This window comes from Gambusia affinis, linkage group LG07 (assembly GCF_019740435.1).
Source record: "Gambusia affinis linkage group LG07, SWU_Gaff_1.0, whole genome shotgun sequence".
In the NCBI taxonomy this organism is placed as follows: Eukaryota; Metazoa; Chordata; class Actinopteri; order Cyprinodontiformes; family Poeciliidae; genus Gambusia; species Gambusia affinis.
This window is the reverse complement of record NC_057874.1, coordinates 19,035,734-19,051,865: the sequence shown is the minus strand read 5'-3', so window position 1 is coordinate 19,051,865 and position 16,132 is coordinate 19,035,734. Positions and strand designations below refer to the sequence as shown.

Below are 16,132 nucleotides of genomic sequence, written 5' to 3'. Positions count from 1 at the left end.
CTGTTGGCATTTTATTGATAATGACAGTAAAACTGGTGAAATGCAACAAGCGTCTTAACAAAAGGGTAAACATGTTTAGATATTCCTGTCTGCAGATTTTGGTCCTCCATCTATTCTGTTTTTTCATGTTGACTCCAGGGGAGGTCACAGCAGCTATGTACCAAACAGTTTCGCTGCTGCAGCCACCCATTTACCTCGCTCTGCTTTCTGTCACAGACACGTGGAAAAGAATCTGGATGGGAGAACGCTCAACAATTTGTTTTGATCTCTTTCCATTCTGATATTTCTGCCTTAATTAAACCACAAAGTAATTTGATTTATTCATTTAAATAAGTTTATACATCACTAAGTCAGGAAAGCTCCAAGTTCAGCATGGAATTAGGGCTGGAACAACTGATCAGATTAATCACAATGAATTATTGAAATAATCGGCAACTAATTTAGCAATCGATTAATTATTAACTGGAGTATACAGACTCTAGAAAGGCCATAAAAGATCAGCACACTCAGAGCAGTAATTAAACTAAAACGTTACCAAAACGTAAGTACAGTTTGCATTTAAGGCAAACAGCAACAAGACACTTGAAGCTTGTTTTAAGTCAGTGATTCCTTAGTATTAAGGAAAAAATACTAGTTATAAGTAAAGAAAACTTCCAGTGGAACTAGTAATTTTTCATCAATTTTATGAAATTGCTGATTTAAAACAAGCTCCTATTTCTTGCTGAAAATGTATTTGCATGTTTTTAATTACTTCAAATGTACTAAGACATTTATACTAGGAACTGGACCGAAAATACTTCAATTTTTATTGTGATTTGAATTGAATTGGTACAGGTAAGCCCAAATGTATTATTTAGATTTTAATTTTCATTCACTAATTAGTGCACACAGAATAAACTTTACAGAGTAGCAAAATAACCAATTAGCTGAGCAAAGAGAACAAACAACAAAAAAGAACAAAGAACCATATTAGTTAAAGTTGATATAAAGACAAACACAGAACACAACCAAGTGATGCCACAACAAAAATTAAATTGTGTTAATGTACCAAGATACTTACAGTAGAAGCTGGACCATAAATACTTGGTAAAATTGTGTGTTTTTACAGTGTATTGTGTTTCACATGCTTCACTTTTATTGTGATTTGAATTGAATCTGTACAGTTAAATCCCCAAATTGTAATGTTTTTTATGCACCAATTAGCTCATACAACACAAACAATACAGACTAGCAAACAGAGGTATTGATCTGCAAAATTACCAATTGGAAAAGACACTTTTTGTAGTTTGGTAGTTGTTTGTATTCAGATGATTCACTTCAGTTTCTTTTTATTGGGCCGAGACACAAAATGGTTTCAAGATAGGAGCTGCAGGGATTTATTACTCATTCAGACTGGAGAAGGTGAATCTTTACAGCCGGATAGAGCGACCTTTGACCCCCCATATGCCTTTTCCCTTTTCAGTGGCCAGTTTTTTTCCGTTTTTATTATTAACTGGTCATTTATATCTGAACTGAGCCTACTTTCTGAGTTATATGTAAACTATCCTGGGGACAATGTATGAGCGAAATGAAGGTTTGGTGAAACGAAGCTCTTGACTCTATTAGACAATTAAATATCCTTGTTCGTGTTCTTTGTGCTCCTCTAGTGGCACATCCTTGGCAGTCTGCCTAATCTGAACATAATAAATGTTTGAATCAATTACACCTATCTGCAGCCAGCTCTTCTGCTCTGACCTCAGTTGTAATGTAAACCCAGAGGTGATTAGTTTGTGTAAGCTGTTTCCCAATGGATCCTCGTACGAAATGGATTTAGACTCTATGAATTTAGATGAATGCACAGTTTCTGTTCATCGATTTTCAGCACATTTACCATGAAGAGAAATGCACATGTAGCAGAAATCACCAAGGTCTGCGTTCCTGTCTGAGCAGATTTAGAAATGTCTGCAAATGTCTGAGTTTAACAGAGAATGTTCAAACCGCAGAAACAAGTTGAGGAAGTAAATGTTTATCGTAGATGTCGAGCGTAGCGGGTTTGCCAAAAGAGAGTTTGGGTTTATTCCAAAGGAGGTGTGTGTAGGAGCAATGGGAACGTGAAAGGACTGGTGGAGCAAGACTCCTACATGCAGGGAGGAAACCATGTTGATGAAAAAAAAAACCTTTTCTGACTCTGCAGGAAGGAGGCGAGCATGTTTCTTTATCAGCAATAAAACAGAAGTAAATAAACTGATTGAAACAAATTAAGCTCTGCAGAAATGATTGAGGGAGAATTCATGCCAAAACTCGGCTGTTTATCTGCCAAACACAACTGTGCTTCTGTGTAAGACTCGCGCGTTGCTGCAGGTTGAACAGAAACTAAACATTTTACTCCCAAACCAAAGGAATTCAGACCTGAACATACTGTAGTCATTGTCTCATTATTCACTATGCATGAGTTAAAATTTACTCCTCACTCAAGCACTCATAAATACGTTTTTTAACAGTAACAGCAAAGTTCTCTCCTGAGTTCAAATCATTTGTTTCATTTTAAAATTATTCACATTTTGCACATGTTTAGACTTCCATTTGGGTTTTTACTGTTTTTAAAAACAACCCAACACTTAAAAAAATATCTAGTCAGATTTTTGGCAATAAGTTATTGTTTTTAAGTGTCTGGAAAGTGACCCATTTCACGAACCTCCTGATTATAAAGTCACAAACAGTCGCCTAGAAACCCAGGCAAAACCTAACCCATTACCTAGCAACCGCAGCAGAGATCCAGCATCTTAGGTCAGCTGGTTCTACTGCTGCATGCTCTGTTCAATGGCTACTGGAAAAGATAAGGCTTTTGTTGTTGACTTAACATCCGGAAACCACTTCACGCGTTCTTGTTGGTTGTGCTGGAGGCTCGACTTCTGCTTTTCAAACATGAACAGCTGTGTTTGCAACCATTTTTATGTGCAAGTGTTAATCTGGCCGTCTAGACCAGTGGTCCCCAACCACCGGGCCGCGGACCAATTGGTACCGGGCCGCGCAAGAAATAATTAAATATGTCCGTTCTATGTATTGAGTATGGAGGAGCTTTTATTTTGAAAATCGTACACCGGATGCCGAGGTTTGAGTCATGCGCTAGCTCACAACGCGCGCGCGTTTGATCTTCACAACGCACGCACGAACACACACACACACAACCCCACCCCCAACCCCACCCCCACCCCCCACCCCCCACCCCCGGTCCGCAGGAATTTACGAAGGCTTGGCCCGGTCCGCTGTACTAAAAAGGTTGGAGACCACTGGTCTAGACGACCATGTTAATGGCTACGGTGGGTGAGCTGGACACCTGTGCTTTAGGTCTTTTGTAACATTTCTATAAATTATTGCTCTGACTAACGGAAAAAAATAACCAAGTAAAATCAAAGCTGAATTTTTTAACTCTCCAGAAACCAAACGGCAACATAGACAGTTGGTTTAAGATTAATTTATTTTAGTTAATCATTTACCCATTTGAACAGGTTGATCAATCACTGGCCTGCAGCTTCAGAGTGACGTTTCACTGGAGGAATCGGGCCGTGAATTTATATTATGAAGTTTGTATCACTTTGACGTGCTGCACTGAAGGTTCAACACGTCTGAGAATGTCAGATCATCAACACTCTGAATATCTGTTGTTTTTCTGGCTCTTTTGTATTTCCTTGTAGCTCTGAACGTGTTCTGCCTCCACACTGAACCCATCACTGCTCCAGTCACTCCTCAGCTTATAGTGCAATTGAACAATGCAGACACCAAAAATAAACCTGTGGCTGATGTTAGAAAGACCCTCTAATCGCTGCATCCCACAGATGTAAGCCTGCTCTCTTGGGCTTGAAACGCTGCAGGAAACTACAGCAGGAACTGTGTTTATTTAAGAAGGTTCTGAGTTTTGCTTCTTGGTATTTTCCAGAATATATTTGAAACATTTAAGCTGTACTTCAAGTCACATAATGTACAGTCTTTTTTAAGAAAGAAGAATATTTTCTCTCAGCAACTCTTTCAAACAAACCATTTGTCTTCAGTTTTTTTCTTATTGTGTTGTAGTTAATTGTTAATTTTTAATTTTAATAAACTATAACTGAGGCCTAGATTTAGCTCGTGGGCTTTTTGCATCTTGGAGCATTGCATGTCTGACCTTGAGGTTTTGTGGAGCATAAAAACTTCATTAAATATTTCCCACTTGTGAATAACTTTCCCTGCTGTAGAGTGATGAACCTCAAGTTGATTGGAAATTGTCTGTAACTCCTCACAGATTGATGGGCAGCAGAAATTGCTGATGTGTTTTCTTCTTGGCGTTACATTAACAAATGCATGAATGCTGCAGACCAGCAGATTGCAGGAACTCCTGCTTTTATAGAGATGATCCCCAAAAATATTACTCAAGTAAGAGTAGCTCTATTTTGGCATATTTTTACTCAAATAAAAGTAAAAAGTAGCCATATAAGAAGTTACTCAGGGAAGAGTGAAAAACTATTCTGTAAAAATCCAACTGCAGTACTGAGTAATCGATTATAACATTTGATTTAATGGTTTAAAATGATGTAATCAAGCTGAAAAATTTTTATTATGTACAACTTCTGGCATTTGCGAGTCAGAAATTTAAAAAAATGCAAATAAATAAGTTAAAAGTTTTCTTTATTCAGGCAGAAGAAACACTTTATTTACAGTATGTGATAAAACTGGGTGTAATACGTCCAGTAACAGTTTCTAGTGTTTATTTTCACTTGACTTTTAAACGTCACATTAGTACAACAAAGCTTGTGTACAAACGAGAGGTCTCACTTCAACATAAACTGGGTGTTTTTGTCTATAGGTCATATTTGGATAAAACTTGTCTGTTCTTCATTCAGTGAATGAGACAGAAGTTTACTCAAGTAAAGGTTAAAAGTACTATTTAGTAAATCTACTCTAAGTGTTTTTTCTTTTTCCAAAAAGTTACTTAAGTAAATAAAACTGAGTAGATGTAACTAGTTACTTCCCACCTCTTTAATCGATTGTTAATAAAATCCTTTAATCCTATAGAAGCAGAAAAAGAAACTTAGTTTTTGACAAGCAGTTTTTACATTTTGCTGCCATCTTTAATTAATCAATAATGAGCGTTTTTAATCACTAATAATATTTGAACCTGGAAAAGACCAGGTGGTTTTATTATATACTGAGGTTTACTTTGTTTTTGTTGACTGTATTTTCTGAACCACAGTAGGAAATTACATTATTCAGTTGCATTTTAAGAAACTCTACAACCTTTTAATGACCCATTTACTAAACATACTGAAATTCCAAGCTAACACTTTGAGAAATTTGTAAATTTTCCAGGCAGATGCTCCAGAAATAAATGTTTTTGGAGGGAAAGAATCACGTTAAGGGATCATTTATTTAAAATCTCTGGATTATCCATCTGCTTGTTGTGCAGAGAGTAAAGGTCAGAGACTCACCAGTCGCTGCGTCTTCAATACTTAACGTATTAGCTTCGTATTACTGAGACAGGGGCTCATTAAAATGATGCCCGTGATACAATCACTGCTGATTTATGTACATATCTAACGTATTCTCAGTCTCTGCCCAGCCTTCTTATTCTGGCGTGTCAAGGCTTCATCATTTCCTGCATGATGGGTTTAATCAGGAGCTAAAGCACGGCGGCGTCTTCTGCAGAATAAATCAGCTGATTTGTTTCCAATCCTTTGACAAAATTAGGATATCCCATTAAATGTCCTGCTCTTCAGTACAAAATATATTTAAAAATGATGAAATACTTGTGAGTTTTGTCTTATCTCTAGTGTGTTAAGATATTTGCAGTAGGAACAAAAACCTGGTAATATTTTGTGTTTTTGCCGTGATTTTGAGATGTTGCGTGTTTTTTTGTTTTTTTTTTCCAAGATGAACTTAAGCAATAAGGAATTTGGTAATAAAATCATTTAGTTCTTCAGTAATTACAGAGAAAATGTCAGCTCAATTTCCTTCAAGGATGCTGACACTTTAAGTCATCAGTGCAGCTTGTGTTTAATTTTACGCCTAGCCTCTGAGCTGTTAAAATATGCATTTATTATGGCTTCACTCTGGGAAATAACTATTAGAAATGGAAGCAGAGAAGAATTTTAACATTTCAGAGGAGCTGTTGTCAGGAAACTTTCCTGTACTTTGTTGTTTCTGTATCTCTCCTGAACACATGTCCAACTCTTTGTAATTTAGCGGTAAGCATTGCGCTGCTATAAATCCTACCTACATGTAAATATTTACAGCATACAAAATTGTGTGGGAAAAATGCTTTGATGTTCCTCTCAGTCAGTTTGATAGAAAGCTTCACCAGCTTCATGCTGGAGCTTTCCCTCGATTACAAAACATCCCATCCGGTTTGCACAGATAGCACATCACAGGCATGTAGTTAGAAGAACAAAGCAACATCTTACCGGCAGAAAAACCCAAAACAGCTTTGGTTGGTGTGGCGTTCACAACATAGAGGAGTTTGATACCAATGCCTTTGAACTGCATGGCTTCTCCTTACTCTCACAGTAGTTTACTGGAGTTTTGACCCATTTCTCCTGAAGAACTGGAGTAACTGGGTCAGGTGGGTGGGCCGCCTCACCTTCGGTCCACTTTGGAAAAGAATGAACCATCTTTTTTGGTTTTCATCTCTAAATATAATAAATAAAATATAAATATAATCTAAATATAGATGAAAACATGAAACACTTACAAAAGTCAATTTTCAGCAAGATGTGGGATCTTGTTTTATGTAAACATTTCCTTTATATTTATGGAAAAGTATGAGTCTGACTGACAGATTATGTCATGAATAACATGTTAAAATGTTTTAAGTGAAATAATCTGCTGATGTAACTTGTACTTTTTTATCAGTGTTGAGAAATTACGTAATTAAAACAATCTCCTATATCTAACTGAAAAGTTACTTGTAAGTTAGTTTTGTCTCATTTCAAATTACTTGGTAAGATTTTCTGTTTTTGCAGTGCTGACAACACAATTAATACAGTTAGTAAAAAAAAAACACAGTATAATATCAATAACATTAATAAATAAAACCAGCTCTAAAGTAAATTTGAACAGAGGAATACAGAGTTTATTTAAACTAACTTTATTTATTCCTTTATGCTTGAAGGAATAAAATGAGAGCAGCTCTTTCAAATGCAGAATTAATGTAGAAATGCTCATTTTAACAGATCAAACAACAAAAATACTTTAATATGTATTGGTGGGAACCATTGTAGTGCTAATGCAGAAGCTAACATCTACAGTCTTCCTTATTTCTGCTCTTGGGTGATCAGCCAATCAGCACCAAGGAAAATAAATGCTGCTCTTCGATTGGCTGCTTTGCAAACACAAACTAATAGCATGTTAGTAGTATGAAAGCTATATATTTTAGCTTCTAAAGCTGCTTTTTTATATATATATTTTACAAATGCTCAACAAAAAAACTATTTTCAAATAATTTTCCGCAAATAATTTTCATCTTTTTTGTTATTGTGACCATTTCTCATATCTGCAAACAAATACAGATTTTTTGCTTGTAATTTCAGAGACATGTTGTCAGTAGTTCATAGAATAAAAGAACGATGTTCATTTTACTCAAATGAACTTTGTAAAAAGTGTTCATAAAAAGAGTAAAATCAGAGAAACTGATCATTTTAAGTGGTCTCTTATTTTTGTCCATAGCTGCATATCTACTTTAATTATATTTTGTTGTCAGTATTTCTCTATTTTAAAGCTAGGAAGGATCAGTTCAGACATTCAGAAAAATGTAACTTTATTTTTATAAATAGACATTAAAATAAGTGAATCTCCTCCTTTGCGTACAGTTTGTGTAATTTTCCATCCTCTATTTGCGCTCTGTAAGTGCAGATGTGGTACTTTGATATCAGAACGGGCTTCAGCCTCGTGAAGCAGAACGGTGTGGTCTGATCCTAATCAGACGTTGTTATTCAGTGAATGAGGAAAAGGTCTTAACTTGTGTCACCTTATAAACTCCATTATTGTTTGTTTTTGTTTTCATATGGCATTAACGACTCCTGTACTGAAAGGTTGCTAGTTTTCTTCAATGAAAGTCAAAGCTGTTTGACCAGAGAGATCAACGCTCCTGCAGGAGATACAGAATCGGTTTTTAACAACTACGCTTATATTTTTTTCTGTCAAATATGCGGTGGCTGTTGGGACAATCAATACCTGTTTTACCAGGAAGTGCTCACAATATCACCGTTTGCTGTAATACTTTTGATAAAGGACGTTCTCATGCACTTCTGAAAGTTAAAAAGTGCTTTTCTAAGAACAGATAAGGTCAGTTTGATCAGTTTTATTCGCCGCATGGATAACACTCTGACATTATCTAAAGCTTTTTTAAAAAAAGGAAGGTTAAAAGTTTAGTTTTAAAGGCAGATAAATATAGAATATAGAGAAGTTCATAAAATGAGAGAAAGCTTAATATTTTAAAAACTGTGACCTGGACACGTTTAGCAGAACCCTGTCAATAGAAACGTTACCTTCTGAAAAGTTTGCAATCCTGCGTTATGCATTGCGTGTAACCTCATTATCCAGCTTTCAGTGCCTGTACCTACAAGCTTGGAGGAAAGAAACAGGCAGAACCAGCACCTCTGGGTTGTACATGACAGAAATCAGTAGGGGGACTCACCATAATTACATAGATTTGTAATTGTCAGTAAGTCCGAGACGGAAAACTGACAGCAGCGTTCATCACAGCTCCTCAGGGCAAAACAGCAGTCTGCTGTCGCTGCACAGGATTAAATCTACTTTTTACATCCAGTTGTGGTTCAGTTCTCAAATCACAGGCAGTTATACCGATGCTGTACGTAATAATGTGTATTACTGACTGAAATGTTGTTCGGTTTGTGGAGAACGGAGTTTCTTTTTTTATTGAAGAGCCAGCAGGAAGATCAGGTTATGGAGTCCAGGCGGAAGAATAGAGCAAGAAACAAACAAAATCCTTAACACTGAGGCAGGGCCTGAAAATACAGCAATCAGAGGAGAGATGGAGCAGCGATGGCTGAAGGAAAGCAGGAAAACTGAGGGAGGAGACCAATCAACACCAAGAAGCTGAACTAAGACTCAAAAAGAAACACTGAACAAAATCAAGATTCACAATAACAAACAGCATAAACTAAGAAACTGAACACTGATATGGCAGCAACTTCCTGACAACAATGAACACAAATAAATGAGGTTAATATGGCAAGACATTTAGACTGTAAATGAACAAATGATCAAAACCTGAATCCCCAAGGATCACGGCTGATTGTGTTTTGATGCACAGATAAAGATTATCTTGTAATTTCTTCACTTTATGCTGGATTCAGAACAAATACCCTACAGCACATTTTCTTTCTTTTTTATGTATTAAAGTCCACAAAGCTAAAACAAACCTGAGCTAGTCTAAACTGAAAATGCTAGAAATCGGCCAGGGAACTTCACAGTGGTGCGTCTCCAGTTATAATCTGAGATTATTGCAGTGTTAGATTTGTTTGAACAATGTTTTATGACAGATGTCTGTTTTTATTCAAAAGTGATCTACAATGCTTCCTTGAACATATTAGAAATTATCTGTTTACAAAACATGTTCATGCACAATATCGTTCTTGGATAATGAGATTTTTGTTTGGTTAGTTCTGTGTATTTTTTTAGGACCCTGTCACTTTAAATCCAATGAGCTGCTGCTGGTCACGCCCCCACATCAGAGATGAAACCAGGTGACCTTGGGGTTGCTAGGTAACGGTGAAACGTGACTTTACAATCGGGAGGTTTTTGAAACGGCTCATTTTCTAGACACCAAAAAACATTAACTTATTGCCAGAATTTTTTTTGTTTTTTATGGGTTTCTTTATGGTTTTTCAGAAGCAGTGGAAGAATAAAAACATGTAAAAAGTGAATTTTGTATTATAGGTCCCATTTAAAAATGTCAAATAGTGATTGTATCTCCTCTTACATGAACAAACCAGCTTAAATAAACCAAAGCAGAATTTATTTTTAGGTCGCTGTCCTCTGAAATGCACAACACTACATCTAAAATTGAAATCGCTTATTTTCCATGTCATTTTACATATTTCTCCATTAATGTATTTTGGGGTTTTTTTAAGTAGAGTAGCAGATTTCTTAGTCCTTTCTTTGCTGCCTAGTCAGGTTAACTTTGTGAACAAAACTGCCTCCAAAGTTATGAATGAAACGCCCTGAGAGACCCAGTTCAGGTCATGTTAGTTTTCACCCTCCAGTCAGTCATAAACTCATTTATAAAAATATCTTTTTTATAAATGATATTTTATAAAAGGAACAACTTTAAGCGTCTCATTCCAATATTCCAGCCCAGTGCACACGAGGCATCTTTGATCCTTCATGTATATAAATAGAACCACTTTAATCCCTCATCGCATTCACAGCAGACTAGTTCAGCTCTATGACCACCAATCAACACTTTTCCAACTCTCACTTCACCTTCCCTGCTTTCTCTGAGCTCGAATCATGAGCTTACGGCCTCTATAAGCTCTCAGCTGTGTGTGCGCATGTGTGTGTGTGTGTGTGTGTGTGTGTATGTGCACATCTTGACAGGGCTGCAAAGCAAGAGGGAAAAAGGTTACCTGTTCCTGACCGGCCCTAATGAGAGGCTTAAATCTGGTGTTCATTGAATCCGCCGGCGCTCAGATGGAGGATGAGTGGCTTTTTCTTTTCATGCGGGAAGACTCTGAAAGCTCACGGGTCTCAGTGCGCCGCCACTCTGAGCTGGGATCAGCCAGCATGCTGCCTTTACTGTTTACATGATCTGCTTCTGATCAAATAAGACTGCCAGCAGATGACGGCTCTTATCTTTGGGCTGCCTGCTGCCAGCGTGCGACAAAGAAACCTCTCTGCACTAAGCAAAATAAGTTGTAAAGGCCGTGATCTATTTTTCTGTTCTGTAATGATACGTGATTTGTTTTTTTCTAGAATACAGACAAATACAACGGATCTGTGTAAAACTATTTCACCTTCTCACAAACTTTAGTTTTATTGCGATTGAGTTTATCAAGGAGAGCCAACAGGCTCATGGTACATTTGGTGGATGAATCTGGTTCTGGATGTTCCTAAAATGTTTCACATTTAGCAATCTGAATAATGTAAGAGTAGTATGATGACTCTGGAGGAGCTGTAGAGATTTCCAGCTCAGGTATCTGTTGTGAACGCTGCAGCTCTAATCTTAAGAGAAGAGTGAAAAGGTTGTTAAATTGTTTGAATCATCCAAAATAATTCACCATGTGTGTTTTTGTTCTATTTTGTGACTTCTCTTTCCTTTTGTTTATGCAACATGTTGGGTTATTTAAACCCTGTTTTATGTTAGATTATAGCCTTAAAAGTTAATGGTAGATTCACTGATACTCTGCAAAAACACCAAGTTTCTAGTGCAAATATTTTAGTAAACTTGAAGTAATACAAAACTACTTTACAAGTAACCCTTCAGCAAGATATAAAAGCCTTTTTCATGTCAATAATCCCTTAATATTTATGAAACAGTATTAATTTCTCTGGTGGATTATTTCATTTATAATGTTAAAACAAAATAATATATCTTGCTGAAATTTTACTTGTGCACTAAGATATTTCCAGTAGAAACTCCACCGCAAATACTTGGTAATATTTGGTGTTTTTGCAGTAAAACCAGCATTCTACATTAACTTTTAAGACTATAATCTAAAATAAATAATTCAAAATGTTGCATAAATCAAAGGAAAAAGAAGTCTCACAAGCAAAAGAAACAAAATGTGCATTGTGAATCATTTTGGAAAATTCAAACACTGCAATTTGTTTTTAAGTGTACTCAGATATTTGCACTCAAAATTAAACCAAAAGCTTCTTGGTAAGCTTGTGTGTTTTTGCAGTGTGTGGGTTTAGCTGAAAGTCATAGATAAAAATGGTTAAATCTTGAAGTTTACGTTTTCGGCTCCCAAACTTGAACCAACACTGATGAAATGGTTGAAGCCTCTTTGAAATGATAAAAAGACAATACTCACCGCTTTTATTTTGCTCTGTTGTTTGATCTTTAATGGCCAGGGCGACAGCTTTCAAAATTACACAGAGGGCAAAAACCTCCTCCAAAACGTCCTGAATGATCAAAGGTGTTCGGCCCGAGGCGAAGGCATGCTAGAGCCCTGCAGCTAAACCGATGAATAAGTGGATCAGAACCAGAAGGACGTGAAAGATTGTTCTTTCTGGGACGTAACTCTTTTAGTCGCAGCCTGCTGGGCTCTCCAGTCCTGCCATGACAGAGAGCGATGGACTGTCCCTGCGCCTCTTATCGGAGCTGCTGCAGCGTCTGGCTGCAGAGACCTTCTCTCATTTTCATTCACGCACATGCAGACTTTTGCATTTCTGGTAATCTTACATAGCTCCATGCAGCCATCGATGGAGATTTCCATTCTTGATTCTGCTAAATTTCCTCTACTTTGATCAAATATGTCAAACTGTGTTGTACCGACTGTATGCGAGAAGTTCATTGTGCGTTGTTTAAGGTTCATAAATCCCCATTCTTTAGATCCCATTAGTCGCTCAGATGATGTTTTCCGGATTGCACGTGTTCAGTCACATTTCCAGAATTCCTGAATTCATCATTTCAGGTTTTTCCTCCAAAAGCTGAATGTTTTGGTTGACTGCCTTTTTTCATTTTTCTTTCCCCTTATAAAAAGCGTGCATTCTCCTGGAACAGACCTTCCACCTCCCGTTCCCAATATAAATCATTATGACACTGTTGCTGGTATGGGTTTCCTTTATTGGACGTTTCTTTCGTTGTTTCTGTGCTCTGGCTGCACCAGCAGATGAGATCACTCTTTATTCCAGAGTGTCGTCTCCTTAGTTTCCTGCTCCTGATTGCTTGCCCGTGTTTTCCCTTGCTGACTGGGAGGCATGGCACACAAGACAGGCAGAAAACACAACATGAAGCAGTCATATAGTGCAAAAACACAAAACATTACAAAGTACCTTTGGTCCAGTTTCTACTGGAAATGTCTTAGTTTTGTCTTATTTTAAGTGTACTAACTTACAAGTAATATAGGAGCTTCTTCTCAGTTAATAATCTCTTAATGTTCAGGAAAATGTTTTAGTTTCAGTATGTCACTTATAACAAGACATTTTCTCATATTATCAACCAACCAAGTTTATTTGTGTAGCATATTTCAGCTGCAAAGCAGTTCAAAGTACTTTACAGAACAAAAGCACCAGTCGACTGGACAGTCTAGGGCCATTACCAAAATCATCAAATATGTTGATCAATGTTTCATTTACTATGATTCAAAATCAACTCTAAAAATGTGGGTTTTAGTCTAGATTTAAAGGCGCTCAGTATTTCAGCTGTTTTGCATTTTTTTGGAAACTTGTTCCAGATTTGTGGCTCATAGAAGCTGAATGCTGCTTCTCCGTGTTTCTGGTTCATCATGAGTGAAACAATCTGTCAGCTTTTTTATTACTGTAAGAAATAATAGATTTAAAACAAGCTTTTTGTTCTTTCTGATAAGTTACTTTAATGTTGGTTTTGTCATATTTCAGGTGAGCTCAGATGTTTGCATTAGTAGCTGGACCAAAAACACTTTGAACGATTCTGTGTTTTTGCAGTGATGCTATTATTTCACTGCCATCTATCAGCAGCTTCAGCCTCGGAAGTTTTTTATGATTACGTTTTTGAAAGATTGAGTAAATCGGTCCAGAGTTCAGGAGATTGGTGATCAGCCGATTCATACTTGTGAAGCCGATCTCAACCTTGGGAAAGATCTAGAAATCAACCGTTGTCCCGTTTGTTAGAGAGGTTTGACCAATAGACCGGCTCACCAGCTGCAAACACCCAGAAACTCTTGATAACAAGAAAGTTACCATCTCAGCAACTTTCTTGCTGTATTTAGCAACATTTCTGATAAAAAAAAATAAAAAAAACTTGGTATTGACCAAAATTTGAATCGGCAGGAAGTCCTGCTTTTTAAAGATCGGAAATTTCGTCCAGAAAACTTCAATCGGTGCACCCTTATCAAGCATTTATTTTGGTTTTAACAAGCATCTTCTTAAAGATATACCAGATTTTCTTGGTATTCCCAGGTCCTTTTACTCTTTCTCCTGTGTCTGTTTTTTAAATCTCTGCTCGTTTTTCTCCTCAGCGCTGCTGCGAGAGGAGGTGGTCCAGCTTCAGGAGGAGGTCCACCTGCTGAGGCAAATGAAGGACATGTTGAGCAAAGACCTGGAGGAGACGCAGGGTGGCTGCTCCACCAACCTGCTGTCTGCCACCGAGCTCCGGGCCCAGCTGGGTGACAAGGAGCAGGAGCTGGACCGCGCCAAGGAGGCCTTACAAGGTCAGGAGAGTCACCTCGTCCAACGCGCTCCTTTTGTTTCCTGCAAACACAGCTGCAGCTCAAAATAAACGGCTCATCAGGAGAGTGAGAAGAACTGAGACAGTTTGCAGGAAATTTGTTCAATGTAGCACCCAAAGCTAAACTGCAAGATTCTTATTGTTTTGAGACCATTTTCAATCATTATAGTATAGTAATGCAGGTTCACCCTGTGAGAGAGCAATAAACTTTAATTTTGTTTAAAGTTTTGTTTAATTGGCAATTTATAATTTTTTGTTTCTTCCTAAAGAACTGGAAGACATTTTAAATATCTAAAATAAATCATGACAATGTAAAACTATGAACAAAACAGGGATAAAAAAATAAACCAGACAAAATCATAACCATAAATAAAATGGATCATGAAGTCTCTGTCACCGAAGATGCTCTTCAAACGTATTATCAGAATAGAAATTATTAAGCTCAGTTTTATTTATCATGTGATTAATTAATTGCTTTTTGGAACAGCCTTACCTAAAACTCTTCAAGTTAATTGTTTTTCTGCTCCAAAGGTTTATTTGACCATTTCTTTTTTAGAAGGTCATGACATGTCCCTGAAATGCCAAGCAAAAAAATTATATTTATTTAAATGAGAAATGTTCAAAATAACAAAAACGATGCAGAGCTTTCAGACGTCAATGTAAGGAAAACAAGTTCATATTCATTTAGAAACAACAATGCTAATGTTTTAACTCAAGAAGAGATCAGAAATCAATATTTGGTGGAATAATAATGAAGTTAATTTTTTCCAGAGCTGGAGTATTTTTTCATCAATATCAATGAATTATTTACTTAAAACAAGCTTGTATATCCGACTGATTTGTTACTTTATTGTTAGTTTTGTCTTAATTGAAGCGCAATGAGATATTTGCACTAGAAACTAAACTAAAAATACTTAAGTGTGTTGTTTACAAAGAGGAAAAAACAACAAAATGTTTGTGCTTGATGAGAGGAGTTAAGATGAAACTGATGTTCAGAAGCGGTGATTATCGGTGGTTTTCTGGTTTCCTGTTCAGACGTCAGCAGGCCGCAGGTGTTGAACTGGAAGCCGGGTAACCGTCACCCGACTCCCGCAGAACAGGTTTGAGGGTTCCGCGTTAACAAGGCGGTGACCTCTGACAGCAGGAATTCCACGGCTCGTGGAAAGCGCAGGCAGTCTGTCGAGTAGCCATGTTTTCTCTCTCGTTTGCCCACCTGTTGCTGCTTCGTCTCGGTGTGAATCTGGAGAAAGACGATCAGATGTTTTCCTTCTTGTTGGGAATGAGCCTCGACACGCTTTCTGGAGATGCTGTCTCCGACGAGTCGAAGCGACCAGCTGTGCCTCTTGTGTTTTGTGTTGATTATCTGCTTCTTCTGGTGGATTTAAAATGAAGAAAAAAAAAACGTAGATTTTCATTAACAGAAGACGCAGCGCCACCCAGTGGCTTTCAGTAGCAATTACACATCTTTATTCAGTCAAAAAGTAAAAAAGTCAAAAAGTAAAAACTGTAATAAAACTAATTATCATGTAAATTGACTTGTAATTTTACTTAATTTGTTCTAAAAGGAGCAGGTAGAAGATTAAACTCAAACATTTAAATCCACATAAACTTAAATTATCCCCACATTGAATGACACTTAAACCTCACATTTACACATTTATGCTTATTTCCTTTAATAAACAATAATTTTATATAAAAATCTAACATTTAAAGAATATATATATTTAACTGTAAAAAGTAAATATAAAAATAGTTTTTACCGTATATCTTCTATATCTTGCTGATACGAAG

General features: G+C 36.9%; 1 protein-coding gene and 1 long non-coding RNA gene across 2 annotated transcripts in view; one reads left to right on the top strand and one right to left on the bottom strand.

The window, feature by feature from the left end:
* Positions 1-16,132, top strand: part of LOC122834039 (kazrin-like) — a 156,815-nt gene that overhangs the window by 133,864 nt on the left and 6,819 nt on the right. The window contains exon 7 of the mRNA XM_044122126.1: positions 14,133-14,324. Coding sequence (XP_043978061.1) covers positions 14,133-14,324 — 192 coding nt within the window. The remainder of the gene's footprint in view (positions 1-14,132; positions 14,325-16,132) is intronic.
* Positions 13,653-15,705, bottom strand: LOC122834043. The gene is made up of 3 exons (XR_006371121.1): positions 15,555-15,705; positions 14,246-14,364; positions 13,653-14,179 (listed from the first exon to the last, which is right to left on the bottom strand). It is a non-coding gene; the product is annotated as an uncharacterized LOC122834043 (long non-coding RNA).